The 26184-nt window shown below is 35.8% G+C and overlaps 1 protein-coding gene across 4 annotated transcripts in view; it reads right to left on the bottom strand.

The window, feature by feature from the left end:
- The window catches only part of spas (spastin), an 89384-nt gene that overhangs the window by 48406 nt on the left and 14794 nt on the right, over nt 1-26184 (bottom strand). For 3 of the 4 annotated variants that reach the window (XR_016317029.1, XM_089706629.1, XM_089706627.1), the window contains 6 exons: nt 5400-5590; nt 4517-4720; nt 4067-4181; nt 3598-3740; nt 1359-1549; nt 70-269 (listed from right to left, as the gene is read on the bottom strand). Coding sequence is in view for 3 of the 4 variants with exons in the window: in XM_089706629.1 (XP_089562755.1) it covers nt 70-269; nt 1359-1549; nt 3598-3740; nt 4067-4181; nt 4517-4720; nt 5400-5590 (1044 nt within the window). In the remaining variant the exon portion in view is untranslated. The remainder of the gene's footprint in view (nt 1-69; nt 270-1358; nt 1550-3597; nt 3741-4066; nt 4182-4516; nt 4721-5399; nt 5591-26184) is intronic. The other variant, XM_089706628.1, reaches the window with a different exon arrangement.

The raw sequence follows: 26184 nt of genomic DNA, 5'->3' as shown, positions 1-26184 counted from the left end.
ATTACGTGTTGAGCTATCGATAAGATGTAAATAAATATGTATCTTAAATAAATTTTATGTTCTCACTACCTCTGATGGGCCCGAGCGCGGCGTCGCGGCAGAGCGCGGTGAGGTCGCTGCCCGAGTAGCCGTCGGTGCGTGCGGCGAGGCGGGCCAGCTCGTCGTCGCTGAGCTGCGCCGCCGCCGCGCCGCGCGCCAGCACGCGCCGCACCAGCGCGCCGCGCGTCGCCGCGTCCGGCAGCGACACGTACACGCGCTTCGGGAACCGTCTGACACCCGAAAAAGGAAATATTAAACACTTTTTTGCGATTTATTCATTACTAGCTAGCTTAATTCTCATGATCCTTGACCTAAGGTTGCCTAGAAGAGATCGCTATATTAGCGAAAAGGCCGCCTTTTTGTACGTTTTTCTATTGTCTGTTTTTTGTTATTATTTTGTTTCTGGTGCAAATAAAGTATTTATTCATTGATTCATTCTAGCTTTCCGCCCACGGCTTCACCTGCTTTTTCAAAAGAAAACCCGCATAGTTCCCGTTTCCGTGGAATTTCCGGGATAAAACCTATCCTATTTGTTAATCCAAGTTACCATCTATATGTGTACTAAATTTCATTGTAATCAGTTCAGTAGCGTGAAAGAGTAACAAACATACACATACACAACCATCCTCACAAACTTTCGCATTTATAATATCCTACTCCAGATACCAGTGAGATCACGGGGAGACAGAGATATTATATTATGTAACGTTCGCGTAAAATCAAAAGCAAGAAAATATCAACGATGTGTCAAAAGTGAAAAGCGTATGCTAAAGTCACTTTTTCTTCAAATAAAAGCCCCACCTCTACTTAGATATGAGGCAAAATAAATAGATATTTTCATTGTGTTGTTATAAAAACTAGCGAATATGTACGTAACTTATATGTACTCATTCATAGAACTTATGTTCACATTGCTGGACCCTGTACCATGGACCTTCTTTTCAGATTATTAGATTATCAAATAGCTTTGTATTCACTTCACTAGCAACAAAGTTTAAAAAAAGACGGGTTGCACTCCGGGAGTGCCGGCAGAAGTGAAAACTTGATTATTAACGTTCAGCATGTTTGGAATGGTATCCGTCTTACGCATGGAATATAAGGGCTAAAAAAAAACATCCGTCTTACGCTTTTTCGATCAGGCCACGTGTCCTGACACGAGTTTAAGATTTTATACCCAACGCCGCTAAAGAAGTTTTCACTTCAAAAATCTTCGATATTTTTTTACTACCTACCGTACAAAAACCAATATTTTTTATAACAGAAAAAAATACTCTTTCTAACCACTCCCATCTCCCTACACTTAAAAATGTTCATCATACCTAAGAGCCGCTTCATCCAGCTCTTGCGGTCTATTAGTAGCGGCCATCACAATAAGCCGGTCCGCCCCCGCCGCGGGCAGACCGTCGAACTCCACCAGGAATTCTGTCTTCAACCGCCGAGACGCTTCATGTTCTCCAGTAGACCGCTCACAGAGTAACGAGTCCACCTCGTCCACGAATATTATTGATGGCTGCGTGGAAATTAAAAAATAAATAAATAAATATTATAGGACATTATTACACAAATCGACCCAGTCCCACAGTAAGCTCAATTAAGGCTTGTGTTGTGGGTACTAGGCGACGATAAATATAATATTTAATAAATACATATATAGATAACATCCAGACCCAAGAACAAATAATTGAGTTCATCACACAAATATTTGCCCTGACCGGGGATCGAACCCGGGACCGTCGGCTCAGTAGGCAGTTACTTTACCACTGCGCCAACCGCGTCGTCAAAAATGAATATGAAAAACAAATACAGGGTGTCCAGCAGCAGATTTCAGATTGTTTGAACGCTTCTAGTTTTAAAACGCGACGTGCGAGGGGGACGCGGGGGGTGTCATTCTGCGCGTGAGTTCTGCGGATTTTTTAGTCGCCATGGAGCAGTGGAGCGGAGAGCATCGCGCTTATGCTATTGAGGCATACTTTTCGGGTGATTTCGCTGGCGAAAACACGCCGTCGGTTTAATAACCATTATCAAATTCATCGTTTAAGAGATGGACCTTCGATAAATTTGATACAGTCGTGGCTAGCAAGGTTTAGGGCTACAGGTTCAGTCATTAATAACCCTAGGTCGGGACCAGCACCATCAGTATCCACGATAGAAAACATTAAACTTGTTATGAATTCTGTAATTGAAAATCCTCGTTTATCACTTCGCACACGTTCGTCGATATTGGGAATTCCTAAATCGTTTTTCAGGTCATTATGTGAAAAAAGGTTAAGCTCCATCCATACTAAATTCAGATTATTCAAGATTTGCTACGGCTCATACTGCTAATGTGTCAATGAATTCAGTGCGGCAGTTATTTCCTGAAAAACACATATCCCGAAACGGCACCATCCCGTGGCCACCCAGGTCACCAGACCTAAGTCCATGTGACTTTTTCTTGTAGGGCTATCTAAAAACTGTGGTTTACCAATCAAATCCAACAACCATAAGACAACTGAAGGAAAATATCCGGGCTGAAATAAACAGAATTCCCAGTTCACTTTGCAAACAAGTTTTTCTCAACATGCGGAATAGATTGAGGAGTGTGTGAGAGTAGAAGGGCGGCATTTGGAAAATGTAATTTTCAGGAGATAAAATCCGCACTCATCTTCTTTTGACTTTAATAAAAATATTTTGTTTAGAAATAATACTTCTTTTTTTACAAGCCCTCAAACATTGAAATCTGCCACTGGACACCCTGTATAACAAATAGGTGCTTATTTTGATGGTAAAATTTGGCATAAGATGGTAAAACAAAAACATAGTAGAAATTCATAAATAGAAATGTGAGTAAATAAAAATAATAATTATTAATTAAAAATACATTAAGTAATAATACTTGGACAAGGCAGTCGTAACTTACTCATTGTCATCGCAAGACACAAAGATTTCACTATCCTAACACGACATGTTTACATTATCGTTTACGTTGTAAATATGTACTTATTATTCTCTAGTTATTCAATACATATTATAATTGCATGACAGTGCAGAAAAATATTATATATTTAACTTATATTATCTCGTAATTAAAACTAGTGTCTTGTGTAACAGAGTGCCTAACAACACTAAATTATAGGTCTGGAGTCTCGACATAGGTGACAAGACGACAAATAAATATATACATTCATACATCTCTGGAATCAAAATGAAGGTCAACTAATGGGATCAATTAGATTACCTATCTAAAGGTGCATTTACATTAAATGAGCGAATGCTCATTCTAACCCCACTATGTCAAATTCTTTTAGTGTAAACAGGCGTAGAACATTCTTTCGTTGTTCTTAGTGCGTTCGAAAATATTCTATACAATGTTCTAATACTGAACAACACTGAATACGAGTTTTAATATACACTTAAAGATTACGAAATAATGCTCTTGCTCTAGCTCTAGCTCCATGTTAGTTTGATGAAAATGCACCGTAATAGGAAATAATTGTTGTTGTAAAAAAATGTATTATGAAAAAGTGAATAATAACATAATTAGTGAAAACACGAGAGAAAAACAATTCCGAACCTTACCTGCAACTCTCTCGCTACTTGAAAGAGAGCTCGAACCATTTTCTCTCCGTCACCAACGTACTTGCTGGTGAGAGTCGCGGCCGACACGGAGAAGAATGTCGCCGAACATTCCGCCGCTACGCACCGCGCTAATAACGTCTTACCTGAAAATTTGGACACATTTTTTCAAGCTCATAATCATACAATAGATGCTACCCTAAAGTTCCAATCATGGCATTGGAACTTGGATATTAGGTTAGGGTAGCATCTGTAGTAGGGAAGAATGCGAACAAATGTAATGCTTACAAAAGAGTTTTTCCAGAGATCAGAATTCTACATAATATACTAGTTTATTGAAAAAAAAGTTGGCTATAGATGAAACTCTAAGACACTACTACAAATGAGTTTCTAACATATTAAATTACTATCTTAGTTTATTTTTACACTTCTAATATGTATGTAAGAGATCGTACAGCTGAAGCATATTTACCATTTCCTGGAGGTCCAAATAACAATAACCCTTTAGCGGGTGATCGCAGTCCAGTGAATAATTCCGGCCTCAAAGATGGCAAAACCACCATCTCTTGCAACGCTTGCTTTGCTGCCTGCGACAAAACGAAAAAACCCATAGAAAAAACTTAAATAAACTTCACAAATAACTAAATAATATCTAACATACAATTTGCTAGAAAATATTACGAAATATAAGAACAAATACAACAAAAGAACCATATTAACTTGAAGACTTCTACCATTCTTAGTTCTTTAGATACCGCAATTTCGTCGTTGTTCGTCTTCTTTTTGTTAACTAACAATGGTAGAGAAGCTAAATGAATGATTCTATCATGTAACGACCATATACTATCCTATTACATCGATTCTATTGTACATATTACGTTTGCTACGTCTACTAAACTACATAGTTCTACGTTGTACCTACCTCTTGTCCCGCAATATCGTCCCAGTGGACCTTCGGCCCGCCTTCCACGATCTCGTCCAGTATAAGCTGGACCAGCTTCGGGTCCACACCTCGTATGGAGAGCGAGGACTGCGGGGTTCTACTTCTAGTGGGAGTGCCGCGTTGGGAGCCGCCGCTCACCGCGCGACGGACCGGCGAACCGTTTACTGGGACCTGATACGCGCTCTGGTTATGAACGCATGTTTGTGGGTTAATGGATGATGATGTTAGTGTGAACGGGATTATTGTATTATTTGCTGTTCTGTGTGGCTTTTGAGTTAAGAACAGTGTTAGAATCTGTTTTATTGTTAAATAGATTTTTATATATGGTACTCTATGGATAGGAGGGTCTTTTGTTATTGTTTGTTATCAATTAAAAAAACATGTAAGAATAGGAACTTATTTGTTACATGATGAAATTTTACAAAAAGAGGACTATAAGATATGAGTCAATATTTATATAAGTATGAAATAAAAGTAAAAGTAAACAGTAAATTGTCTATATTTAAGAAGTAGATCTGTCTAATTTATAGTGAAGTGCAGAAAACGTAAAATACAGGTAAAGTTTACTAAAGGAAATGGGGGTCTTTGAAGTTAAGAAAGTGGAATGGATTTATGACCAATGATGTTACATGCCAATTGTTATGATACACATAATAATCAGAATAGCTTAATTTTGAAGAAATAATTTGAAAAGTGAAGATTTTTAGGAGTAAAAAAATTAAAAATTACATTCTAAAACTGCAAATAAACTAAAATTACAATGTAATAATGTTTCCCATAATTTAAATAAATTCTAGTAACATATCTATTGCAGACTAAGGATTCAGAAATGACAAAAGTTTGCACTTTAAAGTATACTTACAGAGAGTTGTCGCTTAACCGCGGGTGGTGTAGATGCTGGCTTAGCTGGATATCGACTATAACTCCCATTACTGCTGTTGGGCTGTGAAGATGACCGACCCATAGAACGCGGGAGGGTCTGTGACTTCATTAACGGCCCTCCCATACCGCTCTGTGTCCTTCTGCTGGCGGTCGTCAGTTTACGACCGGCCACTAAAATGGTAAAATGGACCTTAATATACAGACAACAAAGTACAATACTGGATAAAGTGATGTGCGTTAAAAGCATGTTTAATATTTGAAATTTCACGATGATACAGCAAGCTAACTATGAACCCGACCGGTGATCTCAATAAAAAGTGAAATTCATTTGATTTGGGAAAGGATTCTTACGCATACACCGCCAACGGCCAAAGTGATATATACTCTAGTGTGTACTTATTAGAGTTCATTTTAATGGAATAAGCTGTTAAAGTCAATGTTCGAATCTGTGACAGTTCGATATGTTACTGTCTGATCAACCGGCTCCATTAAGGCGATGAGCAAGGAGTAAATTTCGTCAACAGCGTTCAGACTATGACGGAGCGCGTAGAAAATAACTCAGACTTAAAATGAAATGGATTAGCAATACTCCATAATAAGAAAGAACGATCGCGTCATGATATTTTCCTTGCAAATTTAAAATTTTAGCTCGTTCCCCAGTCAACCATGTTTGATGAGGTCCAATGGATACACAATGTTAGCCAATAAAATACATAATACAGGAGTGTGGTGATTACATGATACCAATTTACCAATCTACCTCAACAATCGAACTTGTTAATGTGCGGTTTGGTTTGGATGATTTCCATTTGTAACAACACAATAACATTGATATAGAATACTGCATTTGATATCAAATGTAAGGCTACCTCCTTGCCAGTAATAATTTTTAACTTAAAAGCGAGACACATACTATACTGGATGACTAACTATACGAAACAAGATTTTGCTTTTTATATTTACAACATACATTAGTATACACGGATGAGGTTCTATTATAACAACAAAATATTTTTATAATGTCTACAGTCTACACATCATTAAGATAATTAAGAATTGTTGACGTAGTAATGTTTAGATTTTATGTCCAGATGTCCAAAAAATGTTAAAAAGTTAACGTAGCGTAACATTTTACACCGATTTATTACATTATGCTGCAGGTCTATAATTAAAAATGTCGTATTGTATGGATAATCTAACCTATTAACTCAGTATATAGATTTAACAATAGGAATTAAGGGCTATTAAACCGCGCGTTTCCTTATAATGAGTGTAAACACGATACAAATGTGGGAAAGCCCTAATTTGTAACTGGAATTAATTGCCGCTAACGTGTAAAGAACGAGAAAAGAAGATCAAACAAGCAAAAAGGCATTGATTTTAGTATGAATCCACATGAACATGACTTAGTCAACTTAGTTCCAAAAAGGGTTATTTACGGAGATCGGTTTATTTCGGAAGTTCAATACACAGATGGTGTTTATTTCACATAGCTACTATGTATATACTATGTAGCTATACCTATGTAGTTGCAATACCTAAGATTATTGCTGTATTGTGTACCGATCAATTCTTATCAGTGATTCGATTTGGGGATGGCACTTTTGAACAGACAAAATTTTAAACTAATCAATTTACAAAAAGCTTTAAAAGTCGGTTTAATCATAAAACAACAGTCGTATGAATGAATGAGCTTTTGATGGAATCTTTTGTATTTTATTCAGGTGCAAACAATAGAAGAGTATTTTTATGGCAGAGCAAGCAAACCGCATGCTCATGCGGTTCACTCGATGTTAAATAATGGCCGCTATCCGTGATCATCCATACCATAAAAGTGTTGATTTTTTTGTCGGCATTTTGATTTTATTCACTTGATTATACATTATACATTTGATTTGATTAAAAGTTCACCACCAACTTGTTTATAATTAAGTTAAGTGCAAACCTTTTGTTGAATTAATGCCACTATGTTTTGAGCTACCAGATTATTTCCTCTCTTCAATGGAGGATACTTCTTGTGGACAGGTGACTAATTTAATTCAGAATAAATGATCAGCAGGTTGGCAAAATGTCATGCCATGTGTGTTTAATACACCTGCAATAGAGCATCTTGCTATATACGCCTAAATTGGCATTGCTCATTATGGCCAATTGTTTTTAAGGTACAAGGATCATGTTTAAGGAATAAAATTATCTTGACCTTTGAAATATAATGTGTTATTTATTGGTAATATTCGTTGAATGGACATGACAGAAAGCTGTCCTTTACATATAAATTAAAAGTCATATACGAGGCATTAATAAGAGGAAATTTTCAGAAAGCAACCCAAAAAAAAATGGACTTATTTTTCTGCTCAAATAGACCATTTCGTAACAAGAGTAATTTTGCAACGTACGGTTTTCTTTGAAGTTCAATTCGTCTTTATTATAAGTCATAAAAATCGAAGCCAATAATAACACCTACACGTCGTAGGTGTTTTATCTGTGCACAATCATTCGTCACACAAAAACCTGTTTCTTTAGCCGATTACAGAACTGGGGCGTCAATTTGTTGACATACTTATTGCATTTTATCTATTGGAGAATACGATGCAAATGCTGAGACTTATCGTGTTTGTTTCGAAGATTGTGATAGTGGCCCGAATGTTAAAAAACATACATGTGAAAATATTATAATATTTATATGTATTTTTGCAGTTTTTTTGTATTAAAAATTTCTGTATCGATATGCAACGTCTCGGTATTCATTTGTGCATTGATCATAACATGGATGTTTGTTTTTTAAATAACTGCAAGGAAAAAAGTAACAAAATTGAAGATAATTTAGTTTGATATTCCATTTAGATCCTTCCATATTGAAATTAAAATCATTCATAAATTATTCAGTAGTCAATCCATACAACTTACTCAGATTTTATACTAAATATAAAATTATTGTTTATGAAAACGCTTTTAAAATTTCACCATGAAGTTTATCAGATCGAATTTCCATACAACTCGGCAACAAATTTTAACGTGTACGTAGTAACTTTAAAGGAACAATACACCAGGTTTTTAATCCAAAATAATTGAAAACTTCCATTGTATGGAAAAGCATACGCTGGCGGAAGGATATTCTTTTCAATATAAAGGGACAAAAGAGACCGCTTCAGGCTACTCTTAAGTATGCCAGACGCGGTACTGTAATAAATAATATCTATGTAACATACGTATATTCACGGATGTGTAAAAAAATCAAAATTTAAACACTTAAGAATATTATATAAAAAATAAGAGATAAAAATGGGCTTATGGTATATTTTGAAGAGGCAATTTCACGCAAAATGTTGCGTAAAATTAGTTTTGTCACTATCAATAGATATTTGAATGCAATTCACGGTGCCAGTCACAGCATCATCGGAGATAAAGAAAAATAGTGTAATTGAAAAGCATAAATGGCATACTTATTTGATACCGTAATGAGTACCGCAGTTTGTCGCACAATTCTCATCGCTGGATAAATATGAAAAAAAAAAAATTGTAAACAAGACATTAAAGAACTTCACGTTGAAGTTTACAAAGGGGAGAAATATCAAAACGAGGCTTTCACAGCGGCTGTAAGTGTACTCTATCCGAACGAGGCCGCGGGAACAAATCTCGACACCGGGCTTTTTGAGATGCCTTTTTGCGAAGTTATTGGACGGCTTATGTAACGTTGAAAGCTAGGTACGCTAACTTTTGTATGTGTTTCTGAATATGTTGTTATGAACTTATGAGTAGTACTTACGTATGTTAAGTATAGGTACTTATTTAATACATTAACGATTGCTTTAATGTTTAGAGACATAGATGAAGAAATGGAGTTATAATTTAGGTATAGCGCGACCATAGAAATCTAAATAACAAGACACATAGAAGTGCTATATTGTCATAATTCGTATGAAAACCGCTGTCGCCAAAATCAACACATTTAAACCGATAGCTAAACAGTACACACAAGTAAACTATGCCTTTTATTGGACAGCTTGGTTTTAGTGAAAACTAACTTAAATATTAAATTAAGCTTTTTAATATGTATCCTAACTCACTAATTTACGGTTTATTTTAAAATAACATCCCTAAGTATATGAGACATTTTGTTTCTTTTTGCTCCAATACGAAAAAACGTGATAATAAGAATGTCATTCATTGTTATTTCGATTACTATGGTGACAATCGTAATACTCGTAAATATTCTATAATTTTAAGGAAAAACGGCATTATTTCTAAAAAAAAATATTTTCCGATGAAATATTATTCCTTTATTAGTATAATTACAACTTGTGGAAGAATTTCCGCAATGGAATATGCTGAAACACACCATGTTTACACTCATACGTCTCCAGAGCAACTGAACAGTGACAAACACACTGGTGTTGTGTAAATCACCTGAGTGGCGACAAGGTCACGCACGCTTACGACTTCTAGTGTCTTGTTATTTAGATTTCTATGAGCGCGACAAACTTATCTACAGCTAATATGGTTTTCATTTTAGTACATTTTTAGTTTTTACTGTGTGATAATTGATAATATAGACAATACACTTCAATCTGCTGACGTTTTAAAATATTATACATAGTACGGGATAAATTAATATATGAATCGCAGTTCAAAGTCACAGACGGTCGTAAAATTTACGAACCGAGACGGATTTTATAGATATATTTTTTTTCAATAGAAGTTACTACTAATTTTATGTTTACGTTAAATAAAAAATCTCAGTACCTAAGTATATTTAAAATTTTATAATAAATTTGCCTCATGATAATATAAATAAATATTACTTAAATCCAAGTACAAAGGTTTATTTTCTTTACTTGGCATAAATGGCCAGAAATCCTTCAAGACAAGGATATTTTAATCACGTTTTCTTTAATTATTACAAAGTTGACAAAAACAAGCTAAGGATACATACAATATGTACCTAATAACGTTTTTTGTTAATATATCTATAAATGACTTATTATTTTATAAAGTAAAATATATTTATTAAGATGATTAGGTACCTACTCAATTTTACATTCGCTTTTATTTTAAGATTTCGAAAATCATCTGCAAAAGGGCACATAATTTGGTGAGACCTACCTAATAGTACCTACATATTTTTAAGCTCAAAGCGAAATAGTCTGAGCTTGAGGACAAATAATAACATCTGATTATTTTACAAGAGGACATGAAGTCAATCTTCACATAATCATATCTTGAAATTGAATGAAATTAGAGATATTAGAAAGCCATATTGCGGTAAACAAATTGATTTCATCATTGCATCAAGTAATACTGTCAATATAGAAGTGATTATGAGTTCAACCAACATCTACCTAGTTACCTACAGCGTAACAACAGTACAGAATTGAAATTTGCATATGACGAAATATGACCAGGTTTAGGTCAAGGTGATAATACCATATTCGCTTTAATATCAAGATATTACTTTTGACTTTTAATAAACGCAGTTCTTTGAACTATAAATCAGCTTACGTTGGTGAAATATTCTTACGAAGTCTAAAATATTTTTTTCAATATTTTGTATTAATATTTAAAGGATAGCAAAAGCATAAAAAATGAAAACGAATGATGAAAAATTAATTAAATTTACATAAAGTATAGACACCCTATTGAGTGATAAGGTCCCCTATTAAATTTTACTCTTTTACAATTTCTGTGTTAATTAAATATTTCTGTAGTCAAATAAATATGTCTGGACTTTTTTGTATAAATTAAACATACTTTAAGAGACAGTCATAAATTATTGCTCTTTGTTTTAATTAAAACACAACTCCTTTCTCATTTCGCTAGCGTCTAATAAATGCAAGCTAGTTTCTATTAAAATATAAAACAAGTTAGGTTCCGATTTAAAAGTCTGTGAGAAAAAATTTCGAATCGACGCTTGTGTAAAAGTTGAATTGGAAAAAGCAATAAATCTATATACAGATAACGATTTCTAGGAACATAGTAAAAGTTTTGTATATTATTAAAATGTTAGGAATGCCTAAAGAGTAGATATAGATGATCGTTTATACTCTAACTTAACTGATTTTAATTTATCTTATTTAATAACAAAGAAAAATAATTCAAAGTAGAGAATTTGTATATTTCGTACTTAGTAATAATAAATTGTTATAATACTTTAATATGAATTTTTCATCTGTTTAAAGGAGGTTTTTATGTTATTCAGTTAGACTGACTTTTCTATTCCAAAGTTTATTGAACCTGTCTGCATTGTAACTTTGTAAGTAATATTTTTTTCACAAAGACAAAATGAAAACTAATTTACGTAAATAAATTTTGTCCTCAGGTCATTTAGCTTTAAAACTATCCAAAATAGAAAGCACATATCAATCTAGACATGTTCTAAGTGGGCTTAATTGCCAAAACCTAATAAAAAAACTAAAATTAATACCGTAATGTGCTTTAAGTACCTACCTACTAGGAAAAGTATAAACAGATTTTTTTTTAAATAAAGATATCGTACCTACCAGTAGGTATATAAATGTAGTATTTAATTCCCACAATATTCAATCCAATTCCATTCCATCATTTTCTAGAAAAATATCATAATACGAGAGAAAAAAAAAGACATAACAATATAACAGTGAAACAGCATGATACAAACAAAAGAACGCATTTAATTAAAACTTCTGAGTATCTCGTTTTCATTATAGCGTTTTTAAACGTAAACAATGAGATAAAGCTCGACTTATCCTAGCTAGTAGCTACTTAGCAAATTGCTGACATCGAAGGTCGTCGCACTAGAACAATAGACGAACAACATAATATGAGCAAATGTATAAAGAAAAAACATTTATTTTTCTAATGTATCAATTGAAAGAAAGACAAATAAAACTGAAGAATGAAGATGAAATATGAAGGAGTAGAGAATTGGCTATTTGTCGTTTGATATCTCAATGTTGAAACAACTTGGAAGAGGCTGTATGAAGCCTTAAAGCCTAAAAAATAAATACGGTATACTTTTTGCGTAACGAAAGCTTTTTACATTGGCACGATGTGACCCACTTCAGGGACATTGAAAGTAACAAGGTAGTGAGCACTCTTTAAAGTGCAAAATAGCCCAAATTATATTTTTTTTTACTTGAATTGCTATGACTTGAACTTTTACGGATCGATTTTGGTCGCGCGAAACTTAACAAAGAACGCCTCTAAGGAAGATACAAAGATTAATTTTTAGAATGCTTTATAGTCGAGCCAATTTAATAGGCAACATTTGACGTCTATCAATTTTATCTTCGAAGAGAGGTAACCTGCTTCAAAACATCGATTAAAGTGAATTAATCGATACGGATTTGAAACATTTGTAAATCGAATTTATTAATTTATGATGATTTTTGTTCACAAGTAATCAATGCATTCGATTCTAGATGTCAGATCTCGATTTTTAGAGTAACATCTCTGGTATTTAAAAAGAAAAAAGGTTTATTGACACAAAATTGTAGCGGTGTCAGTTCTTCAATTCAGAAATTGTTTATTATGTTTAGAATGGTTCATCAGTAAAATGAAATCTTAAAATTAATTGTATCGGTCATTATTATTATAAATATGTAATTGTAATTGAAAAAAGTTAAGCAAATGTGCAGTTCTAACAAAACGAAATATCATGTTATTCTATGTCTTCGTTACTAGGTTACGTTGTTGAATTTTGTTGAACTGTCAAATGTTGCCTATTAAAATGGCTCTACTATAGTTCCTCAGAGTATTTGACAACGGTATTGTCATTTTGCAATGTTTTTTGGATGCGAAAAGCTTAACTTTTATTATTGCCATAAAGACTGAGGATTAAAACATATTGTACACTGAAAATAAACAAAAAAAAAGGTAAAGGAAATACAATATATTTATACTTTCACTAAAAAGCTTTTTTTTTTTTTTTTTTTTTTTTTTTATTAACGATAGGCAGACGTTTGACCACAATCCCACCTGATGGAAAGCGGCGATGTGGTCTACTTGGGTGCACGTCTGCCTAGGAGGAGCCTATTCACCCTAGCTTTGAAGAGGTCCAGGTTGTATTGCTCAGGAAAAATAGTGGTAGGGAGTGAATTCCATTGTTTGGCTGTTTTAATTATGAAAGAAGACTCGAAGCGACGAGTTCGAATGTTGGGGATATCCACAATGAAAGGATGAAACCCCTCGGCACGCCTCGAGTTACGATTGAGGAATGGAGATGAGGGAATTAAGTTATGTAAACCTAACGCACACTCACCGAAGTGCAACCTGTAGAACACCGAAAGACATGCCACCTCACGACGGTGCTCAAGACTCAAGAGTCGAGCATCAACTAAGGGAGAGTTGTTAATAATACGTTTGGCACGTCTTTCAATTGAATCCAAAGCTCCAAGGTGGCATCTAGCCGCGCCTGCCCACAAGTGACTGCAATACTCCACACACGAGCGGACTTGAGCTTGGTAAAGATTAAGAAGCTGTCCCGGTGTGAAGCATTGCTTGACCTTGTTCAGAATTCCGAGCTTTTTGGCGGCAAGATGGGCCTTGGACTCAATAAACTGACCGAAGTTGAGTGTAGAAGATAAAGTGACACCAAGCAACTCCAGACAGTCGGCTATTGCTAGAGGCACATCTCGGAAGATCGGAGTGGATGTTATAGGACTCCGTTTTGCGGAAAACAGACACGCTTGAGTTTTGGATGCGTTAAACCCTACAAGATTGGCATCGCCCCAATCGGACACAGCCTGAAGAGTTAGGTTTAAGCGAGCAATCATGTCCTCCCGAAGAGATTCGGTCTCAACCTTTGAAGTGCGGGCACTGGACTTGTATCTTTCGACAATAGTGCTGTCATCTGCATAACTGAACATATTCGGAGCAATCATGTCGTCTATGTGCAGAAGAAACAGTGTTGCCGAAAGAACGGACCCCTGCGGAACGCCGGCATTGATCGACATTGGCTCTGAAGAGCTACCATCAACAACAACTCGTATGGACCTGTCCCGCAGAAAGTCAGCAATCCAAGTGCAAAGGTCTCTTGGAATTCCATAAGAGGGGAGCTTGTTTAGAAGACCTTCGTGCCAAACCCTATCGAAAGCCTTTGAGATATCCAAAGAGACCGCAAGGGCCTCTCCGAATTCCTCAACGGCCTCCCCTACAAGATGTGTCACATGCACTAAGAGGTCGCCAGTAGATCTGTTACGCCTAAAACCGTACTGGCGGTCATTCAACAGGTCGTTGGCTTCCAGGTGCATGAGGAGCCGATTGTTCAATATACGCTCCATAGTCTTGCAGAGTATGGAGGTTATTGAAATCGGACGATAGTTAGTTGGATCTGACCGACTGCCCTTCTTTGGAACGGGTTGAACGTTGGCAAGCTTCCAACTTTTAGGGACAACTCCAGTTTTCAACGAGAGGCGAAACAAACGTGTCAGGATAGGAGAAAGTTCAGGAGCACATGTTTTTAAGACGACGGCTGGTATTCCGTCCGGTCCACTGGCTTTATTCTCGTCGAGGTTGCGTAGCGTTTTAAGGACTTCCTTGTTCGTTATGCGGATGTCAGGCATATGAACGCCACGGTGTTGAATTGTCGGTGGAGCAGTATTTTTAGGAGGATCAAGACGAGAATTGTTAGCAAACAGTAAGGCAAATACATCCGCCTTATCCTTCGCACTATGGGCCAGTGAACCATCGGGTCTCAGCAACGGTGGTAGAGTGGGACGGCAAAAGTTGGACTCGACCGCTTCGGCTAAGGACCAAAAAGCTTTGCTTCCTGCGGGGTAAGAGACAAGCTTACTTCCGATATGCCGCACATGAGCAAAACGAGCTCTTTTTTGAATTTTCTTGCAGGTTTTGGAAGCTTTGTTGAAGGCTTTCTTTTTCTCGCGAATATCATGAGCTTTACGGATTCGAGCGTCGACCCAGGCTTGGAAAGCAGCTTGCTTTTTAGCCAATGCAGCTTTACATTGTACATTGAACCAAGGTCTAGCTTTGTTGTTGATGCGAATGTCGGAAAAAGGTATAAAATATTCCATAGCCTGTTGAATCACACCAACAACATTATCCGCACAGCTCGATGGGTCTGCGGTAGAAAAGCACAATTCCCGCCAAGGATAAGATGCAAAAAAGTGCCGCATTTCATCCCAGTCCGCCGCTTTGTATCGCCAAACTCTCCTTGTTCCCTTCAACGAAGGATCTGGAGGGGTGTATGATGACACAGACTTCACCAGACAGTGATCAGATGTCCCAAGTGGAGCGGAAACTGTGATCACGTGACGGTCTGGCTCAGAGGTCAACAAAAGGTCGAGACAGTTGGCAGTATGGCCGTCAATGTCTGGAACACGAGTTGCAACGTTAACCAGCTGAGAAAGGTTTAAAGAAGTCGCAAAATAATAGGTCTCTTTCCCAGCATGGTCGGTCTTTTGGAACGGGAATAACCATTCTGCATGACAGGCATTAAAATCCCCCAGAAAGACAAGTTCAGCGCTCGGATATCTAAGTTGTACCACATCTGCCACTTCACTGAGATAATTAAATAGCCTCGTAGTCTCCAGATCACCTTTATGCGAACGGTATACACAAGCATAAACTATTTTGTCAAAACCTGTATCAGCCATGATCCACAACACAGAGAAACTGGGCTCTTCAAGGTCACGGAGTCGCAGAGTGCAGATGTCATCACGAACATATACACAGGTACCAGCTTTCGGCTGAAAATTGTGTTCAAGCATGTAACCAGGGTACCCGAGATATGACGTGTCATCAGGACATCGGATTTGCGTCTCTGTTAGGAATAATAGGTGCGGCTTTTCGGTCTCAAGATGATGGTGGACCGGTGTGAGATTAGAGTGCAAGCCTCGGATATTGGAGAGGTGCACCTGAAGAGAGAGGAAGTGCAGCCGCTGAGAATACCGTATTCCTTTATTCAACTTTTTCATCTTTGTTTTTAGTTTGGAGAGTGATTAGACGGGGAGCAAAATAGAAGTTGAACGAGGCAATGCGTATGAAACCACCTATCGCCTGCATGTCAAAGCCCAAAAATAATCCTAGCCTGGAGACTGCGGGGACGCCCGAAACCCCCTGTATTTCGCCAACGGGTCCTCCCATCCGATCGCCAATCGGCACGTTGGAGCCAATACAGGATTATGCACAGGCGGCGGGGCAGCCTTTCACGAGTGGCTAATTCGTTACTTGGGCCCCCTACAACCTGCGGTCGGCCAGCGGTGAACCGTTTCTTCGGATCCCGCTACCCTCCAAGACTAGGAAATTCAGGACAATAACACCCAGGCGTCAGATTCGGTTCTCAAATACAAAGCAACTGTTCATACCTATTTTGCTCGTTCAAATGGGCTTCATCTGCCATCATCCCGGAACACGACGAGCGTTTGGCGGCATGGCTTTGACAGATGGGTGGTGACTAGCCGGGACAAATTGTCTCCCACCAGAATAATTCGGTTACTCATTTGGCACTACCCAGGGAGCACGTGTAGGGTCTCTAGAGTTAAAGCCTACGGACGCGAGTAACGTTGCCCCCCGAAACTACACCAAGAGACATAACTCACGCTTTTAAAATCTAGACCGTTAACAGAATCCTTTTAAAACGTCGCACTCATTGCACTCGTCCTTGGTGTTCACTGTATCTGGTGTAAAATCGATAAAACTATATATTTGGCGATGTCTGGGAGCAGCTAACCTCAAGCAAGAATAGCTATTCGATCAATTTCATTTGCATTTCGTGTTAGAAGTTAAATATTCCACTTCATCAATTCAAGCACATTACGTAACGTTTCGGAGAATTAGAATTTTCATGAAGCTTTTGATGAATTTAACCGAAACTGGGTTAATATTTTAAGATGTTTCAGTATCTCTGCAAATAAATCGTTCGTTTCTAATGTGAAAATAACAGTTTCTATACAATTGATGTGGAATGGAACTACCAATGCATATAACAGTTATTAATATCTGCATTTCTATTTTATATCGTAGATAAGCTTTACTCCTCTACAAAAGGTATTGTCTGATTTTGACAAATATTTATTTGGCATATAATTGTTGGCTACTCTTAAATAAATAATTAAGGTTGCCCGTAAAACGTTGGCGAAATTGTTGTTACCGCCAATATCAAATTTCTGATTTCTTTTACATGTTCAATGACAAGTTTTTTCCTGTTACGAGTATATGATACAAAATAAATTGTCCACGACAATTGCAGTTTAACTGTACATTATCAACCTGACCTTTTGCTGTCGCGTTGCAAATGTAGAACATTGTGTGGCCGGAGCTTACAATTTACAAACAAAACAACACATTGCAAAAGCCAGTGCGATAAAGATATTATGGCGCTCCAAAAAGCTACATGTAATGTATCTTTAGCTCTTGGAGCAGCATAGGTATATGACTTGCGTTTTATAATAAATGTGAAAACATTATTATATGAATCAAAATACATACATAATACACTCTAAAAGGTGATGAAAATATGTTCTTCAAGATCAACTATAGGGATATACATGGGCGATATACCTATACTCAATCCATCAAATATCAAAACGAGTCCCGGACCCTAAATAGAAAAGCAGTGCGATCAAATAATAAATGCATAGTGCAATAATTATTATCACCAGAATTAACGAACGGTTGCAAAATACAGCCATGTTAAAAGAACCCCGTTTCCTGTCAACGGCTTTTACATTTTAAAAAGGGGTAGAACATGTTTGCCCTGCGGCTTTTCATGGCTACGACGAGACTGCTACAATCCACGCAAAACACCGTCTCGATTGTATAAAACGAGTTCACATGAATCTCGATGAACCACGTTTTTTCTAATACCGCGAATTTTGAACAGGGTCTCCGAGACCGGTAAGCGTCCCTTGGTCTGGTAAATAAGCTGTATGACGGGGTAACAGTATTTAATCGACTGGACTCTTTTTCTAAAGATGTTGTACGCATTTTACAACACTATAGATCTAAACTTTACATCGAGACATAAATGTTGCTCTTAAAAGACTGAAGATACGCACAATTTATTCCAGCATAAAATGTGATTTCCCAAAGGCTTTAAAACTTTTTTACGGTCGTGGAAGAACTATTAAACTAACTAACGAACTATGGAAGAGTATATTGTTAAGAATTTGTCAGGGAGCATAAATATCAATTATCGATGAGAAGCAGAAATTGAAAAAAAAAAAATGTTGTGCGGACAGTACATAATTACATTTTTGAAATCAGTACAGAAAATAGACAACAACCAAAATGACGATGAAACCTATAGTCATTATAGATAGTAGGCTTTATTTTATTTTCTCAGCCATATCAAAGGCATTACAATATTACCATATTATACATTATACATAATACCTATTTTTGTGATTGCTACAATGACCGCAAAATGCAACTCAGCGTTTATTAATTTGTTTACTGAATGTATTTATTTTGTACGGGCATATATTTTTCATGACGAGCTCTATTTGTCTTTATTTATTTATGTTTGTGCGAGTTTGGATAGCGCCATTGTAGCGGATTGCAGATGAATAATATAGAGAATTCAGAATACATTTAATCTAGATTTGTGGAGATTGAGAACTCTGTTGATTCTGTATATGAATAGAAACATTTTAAGCCAATGATATGTGACTGACGTGTTTTGCCCCATAAATATGGGGATAACACTAGTATACAATCAAACACTAGGATCGGGATGAAATCATATTATGTATTATATAAGTTGCAAATTTTTATACGAATCCGTTACCACGTAAAGCTACATGAATTATGCTACATGCTTGCTATATGAAAATGAAAACAGGTATTATAAACCAGAAAATAGATTGATATACTTATAATAATGAAGTTATTATTTCATTTGATGGCCTACAAAAACATAATTTTCCTGAGTGCTTTATAATAAAAATGAAGATTATAATAGAAATTTATAATAGAAATGCAGTCACGAACAATATCAGTAGGTACCTAATTTTCTTATGAGAAGTAAAGTAATCGAAAACGAAAGGGCGGTTACAATGAAAAAGCCCAAAACATAGTGGGTCTTTATTTCTTGGCTGTGTTTTATTTCAGAAAATCACTGAACGCTTGATTACCTCGCGAAACAATTACCTTTGATTAGCAGATTTGCCGGAAAACGTGCATCAATAACATACAGACTATTCTTTACTCCTGGTACGAAAATGTTCGACAAGAAATAGAGAGAAGGAAAAAACTATGTAAAACACAATTCTTTGTAGAGAAATCCGGTCCTTTTGATACGGTCGATTTTTATATGATGTATAAATATATTCTTTTTTTCTTCTAACTTTAAATCATACAGCTATACTAATTATATAGGTATAGGTTATAGCACATAATTTAACCCGTGCATGTGATAGAGATGTGATATCAGACATTGAAATCAAAATTTACGAAAACGTTTAGTTTTTGAACGAAACGTGCATTTAACAAACAAAAGTTCAAGGTAATCATGCCTTTTCAGCATCTCACGTGACTGAAAACAAATATTCATAGCGCATATAATAAATACGGTTTGTTTGTTTGTCCGTCGTTCAAGACGTAATGATGCAACACTTGACGTTATTTGCATAGGGATAGTTAGAGCCGTGACTCGTTAGAGGGTCGGAAAAAAGTATAATATTGGTAAGTATAATTTTTTTTGTGATTTAACATGGAACAAGCTACTTTTCCATGTAAATATAGGTATTAGACTGAAGTCTTCCACGAGCTTTACGTTGATAAACTAAATTCTTAAGAAGCCTTATTTAACATTATGAACTGGTTTATTTTAAAGAAAATTGTATTTTAGAAAAACAAATCATCAATCAAGTGACTTGGCAATTCAACAAATTATTCTTTTGTCGACATGTCCCATTCTTTATTTTTATGAAACTTTTTTGTTTGTTAGTTTGTGGGCAGGGATTAAATTCCAAGCCTAGTTGTCTCCGTAGCATGCAGTAAGTGGAACACCGGCATCGTTTTAATTATAAATAAGCATGACATTTCCGCGGCTTTGTCTATTTTTATTCGCATCACGATCAAAACATCACGACTGGATTCTGTATCTATTATGTGTTAACAATCCATCTTGAAGTACAAATCGATTTATCTTACTTTAACGGTTCTAATTAAAATTTAAATTTATTGCTGCCACGATTGAGCTGGTCTTGACAAACTTTAGGGAAATAACATATTGTGTATAGGCTTTGTGGTTGTGATGTTTTATTATGTGTTTTGCGTATTACAGACAGTCATTATTTTGTGTATAAGTAGGAAACTATACATTTTTTTTAGCTTAAATGAATAGGCTGGTTTTGGACAGCAACAAAAAACGTGAAAGTCAAACTAAAGTCCGCAATTACCAGGTTAGATTATAGTTCGATATATTATTCCGCGCAAGCCTCTTGCGCTTCTTTTTTCTTTATTCTTCAATGATACCAAGTTCTCAAATAAGGTTTTAACTTTTAAGGTTAGTTAGCAGCATCCGTAACTGCAACTTCTTCTTATTCGACTTCGACCCATTTCATACTTTATGGACATAAGCAAAATTCCAACAGTGTTACCAACTAGGTATTTCGAGCTATTTTTTATAACCGTTTTCAAAGTAGAAAGTTTCTACTGAGTATCATCATCTTCACCATCAGCCCATAGGTATATGTTCCAATTGCTGGGACACGGGCCTTCTATGAGGGTAGGGCCTACTGAGTAGTTATACGTATATCAAATTTTTTTATTGTAGATTTCCTGCGACTTCTACGCAGTTTTTCGGTCGTAGTAAAACATACAAACATGTAAATAAGTACTATATGTACTTATTTACATGTTTGTATGCTCTACATTCTATACCAGTGCTTGTGCATGACACAGTGCCATTATCATTCACTCTGCTGAATATCTATAGTTTTATTTACGCAATAAAAAGGCATGTCCTTCTCCAGGTCCCATTTATTTAACTTCATCCATAATGATTCAATGGTTCGCATTAATAATGGCTATCATAGCCAACACTTATTGATATCGATCCTGAGTTCTAAACATAGGTTTGCCATAAACCTTTTTACCATAAAATCATTGCTTGAACGCACACGCGATAATAAACTGAAAAGCTTCAGGAAACATAGCAGAATTACATGTTTAATGTATAAACGACGGGTGCAAGACGACATCATAAAATATTCACTTTATTCTAGTTAGTCCCAACTCATTCCTTGCTTCCAAACTATTAACGTGTGTATAAATTCCTTTGTCACAGAAGCAATTAACATTAAAACTATATCTAAAATGTACGATTCATTAAGTTTGTGGCAGACGCTGGAACGTGTTTATTTCAAATTATGAGTTTCAGAGAATAGTAACAGTTTTCGAAATGCAATTCTGGCGTCAAGCCATACGAAATTGATACTAAAGTTTCAACTGCGTGCGGTGTTATACAAGTTCGTAAACCCATAAAAATATATGTATGGATTTTTTTTTACTTTTGGGCATTAGGTACTGTCTTCCTGATAATAGCCCAATCTATAATGTAATATAGTAGTCTAACTATGGTAAATTGTGTATCATAAAAAGTATCCATTTATAATACAATAGTAGCAACTCGCCTACAAGGATGTTATTTCAGGTCAATGACATAATTTTATAACTGAAAAGCTCGTGATTAAATTCGCTACTACGAAATAACGGAATAAAAAATGGTTTCAATTAAGTCCTTGCTATTTGCAGTTTTTATTAGCTGGATTTATTTACATGAATGCATAGTTCACTAAAAGTTTTTATTTTCTTTAAAAAAAAATGCTGCTTTTTTGCTCGACTTGGCGGGAGCACTGCCATGCCTCCAGATAATAATTAGAACAATTCATGTAGGTATGAAAATTCTGTCTTCTAAACAAAAAAGTTTAAAAAATAAACAAAGATATGTTTTCCATATACAATAGCTAAACGAATATCTTTTGTAAACATCCGTTTCGAGCCGTATTGGTCTATTTTCAGAATCATCATTATTGCCATTGGAGAACTATGGTTTTGATCTATTAATAAGACGTTTTCAAGTTTAATAACATGGGTTACGATAGGTTAGGATTATAAAGAATCATCGCAATCAATATTATTTTACGAAATATTTATATAAAAATAAATATTAGACGAACGGAATTAATTACAAACTAGCGATTTTTGAGTTATTTCACTTATGAGTAATTTAAATACCTAACTAGCTGTGAAACTTAGTTAATAACGATACCTAATTAAGCCTTACAGGAGTTCAAGGGTAAAACGTCCCTATACGTACGCGTCAATAATCGATTATTAAGCTCACATGTTACAAGTGTTAAATAGTGTGAAACAATAACACATAAATTTAACGCCAATTAAATCCAAATCTCTGAGAACACGTATGATTCTCGGTAGTCGTATAAATAGAAGTGATGTCCTTTTGCAGCCCGTAATTTTCTGATGAGTCAGTCATCTTTACAACTAGAAAAAGGGCATTAAGCGTTCAAGCTATTTCAGGCGGGTTCACGATGTATGCGTGTACGGGCTAGCCGTACATCCTGACTCAGCGCTTTACACGATCCTATTTCATTATGGTGACAAGAACATCTTCACCCAGTTGGTCTGCACTCGCGGCTCGTGTAAAGCGCTCGGGGTGTACGCGCTATATCAATTAATCTCATTATCAATCAACTATCAAATATATCAATATCATATTATCATCATTAGTTTATAGCAATCAACAATAAAGTGATCAAAGGCAATAACTTGTTTTACATCATCAGTAGAAACTATCAAACTATCAATTTATCAACTAAAGGAGTGTATGGGATATCATATCATATCAATCAGCAGCCCATACATCTCTCTTTTTGGTTCTTCGAGCGAAAAATAAATATCATTTTAATCATCATAAGGACTATCTTTTTGGTCCTTCGCAGCCTTGGACCTCGCGTGTGGACATATTGTGTGTGTGATCAGTGTTGTGTTAGTGTTCACAAGTGAGGATTAGTATCAAGCAGTGAGTCTTTAAATTTTTTATCATGTCTAACGCCGAAGATTTGCTTCAAAATCAACAACAACTATCAAATACCATCGAAAACATTTATAGTAATTTTAAAAAGGATGGTGCGGATAGGAAAACCTTCGATTATATAAAAAGAAGGTTGGATGTGCTAGATAGACACTGGCACGAATATCAAGAGAATCATAATGCTTTATGTAATATCGAGGTCATAAGATCTCATAGTTATTTTGAAAATAATGAGTTTGAGTTAGCGCAAGATAGATATAAATATATCAGGGGAGTAATTTCTAATTATAATCAAGGCAAAGAGGAAAGGCCTAAGACACCGTTATTACAACCTGCTAAACCTCTCGGTGTCCCAGGGACCTCTCAATCTCAGTCATCTTCTAAGGTACTAACTGATCAAATAATAAGTAGCAAAACTGACGAAATGATTCGTAGACAGATAAGTTATTTTAAGGCTTTTGATCATACAATATCAAATATCATTTTGGATGATGTTAACGAAAAGTGGGAATTCGATCATTTATTAAAATCAATACAGTCGCGCTGGTCTCTAATAGACTCTCTCCATTGGGAGTTGGACAGTGAGCTTGGGGGTAGAAACTCGGAATACGAGAATACCTTTTTATCATATGAACAAAAATATAACGATATCATCAAATCGCTTAACAAAAAATTATGGTCTATATCACATAGGGAACAATCTACACCACATATAGAAATACCAGTATTTAGTGGTAATTATCATCAGTGGTGCTCTTTTAAAGATGTATTTAAAGAAACAATTCACGACAATCCATCATTATCATCGGCGCAAAAAATGCAATTCTTGAAAACAAAAGTTAGAGGAGAAGCTGAAAGGCTTATTCAGCATCTACCAATAACCTCGGATAATTATTTAATATGCTGGGATATACTTAATAATCGCTACAATAACAAATCATTAATTTTCCGTTCGCATATTGATATTTTATTGAATATACCTGTCGCTCAACAAACATCATTAAATCATATCAAACGGATACATGATACGACCATAGAAACTATCAACGCTATCAAAAACTTAGGTGTCGACGTAGGATCGTGGGATCCATTAATCGTACATTTAATCGCCCAGAAATTGGACTCCGAGACGCATAACGCATATATCAATACTTTAAAACAGCCTCGAGAATTAGCAACATTAAAAGAATTTTTAACATTTCTGGAGAACAAATTTACATCATTAGAGTCATTAAAAAAGAAACCTGAGATCAAGAATTCATATCAACCATTTTATAAATTAAACAAAAATTTTATCAAGACATCGTTTCCCACAAGCAATAAATTTATTTCCCATTCCCATCAAAATCGCAAACAAGAAGACCCATCAGTTCCCATCAGTTCGCAGAAACATCATAAATGCGAACTTTGCAAAACCAACGAGCATTGTCTGTTTTACTGTAATAAGTTTTTGAATATGACACCGCCAACAAGACGCGGCACGGTTACAAGATTGGGTGTATGCGAAAGTTGCCTCTATTCACACAATGGTAAACCATGTTTTTCTGAAAAAAGATGTTTGAAATGCCATGGGAAGCATAATACTATCATACACGAGGCGTATGAGATTTCCATACCTAGTTCTTCGAAAATAGCAAGCCAGGGTTATCAAAAACATGAGCCGCAACAGGTGCAGAGGAATTCTCACGTTTCAATGCAACGTGAAACACCTGAGATTCTTTTAGCGACAGCCATATTAAAAGTACAAGCAAACGACGGGTCATTTATCAAAATGCGGGCTTTAATTGATCAAGGTTCTCAAACCTCACTTATCACAGAACACGCTGCTCAAATTTTAGGACAACCTCGACAACAATGCCGTGGTGTAATATCAGGTGTCGGTATCAAGGAGAGCAATTGCAAGGGTGTCATATCAATCACATGTGCATCAATTAACAATCATTTTCAATTTGAAACGGAAGCATATATCATGAAAAACCTAGTGAATAACCTGCCTAATAGCACTTTTTCGAAGCCATTTTGGCCGTATATCAACAATATCAAATTAGCCGATCCCGACTTCAATATAAGTCGCCCGGTGGACTTGCTATTAGGGGCAGATATTTATTCATTAATTGTTATGGAAGGAATTTGTAAAGGTAATAATAATATGCCTATAGCACAAAACACACAGCTGGGTTGGATTTTGATAGGTAGCGTGAAAACTTTACAATGCAACGTCGTCATCAATAATTTGGAAGAAATTCAAAAATTTTGGGAAATCGAGGATATCATTGAGGAGTCGCAATTATCAACCGAAGATCAAAAATGTATCAACTACTACAAAAATACAACAACAAGGCGGGAAGATGGCCGTTACGAGGTTCGTCTTCCAATGCATAACAATTATTCGGAAAAATTAGGAGAGTCAAAATTCAAGGCTGTAGCGCAATTTAAATCGTTAGAAAAGAGATTTATCAAAAACAATAACATTCATACACAATATAAATTATTTATGCAAGATTATCAATCAATGGGTCATATGATACCGGTCTCTAATACGTCTAAGCCAGAGTGTTTCAATACTCATCATTGCGTGCGTACAGATAGCGACATAAATTCGAAATTTCGAGTTGTGTTCAATGCATCATGCAAAACTTCATCAGGATACAGTTTAAATGACCTTATGCAAAAAGGTCCGAATCTTCAACAAGATTTACAGTCTTTAATCATTAAATGGAGACAATATCAATTTGCTTTTACTGCGGACATAGAAAAAATGTTTCGTCAA

This window comes from Colias philodice, chromosome 18 (assembly GCF_061535455.1).
Source record: "Colias philodice isolate Cphi_HAF_F1 chromosome 18, ilColPhil1 Martin Lab GWU primary, whole genome shotgun sequence".
Classification (NCBI taxonomy): domain Eukaryota; kingdom Metazoa; phylum Arthropoda; class Insecta; order Lepidoptera; family Pieridae; genus Colias; species Colias philodice.
Note: the sequence above shows the minus strand (reverse complement) of the source record. Positions and strands in the feature narration are given on the sequence as shown.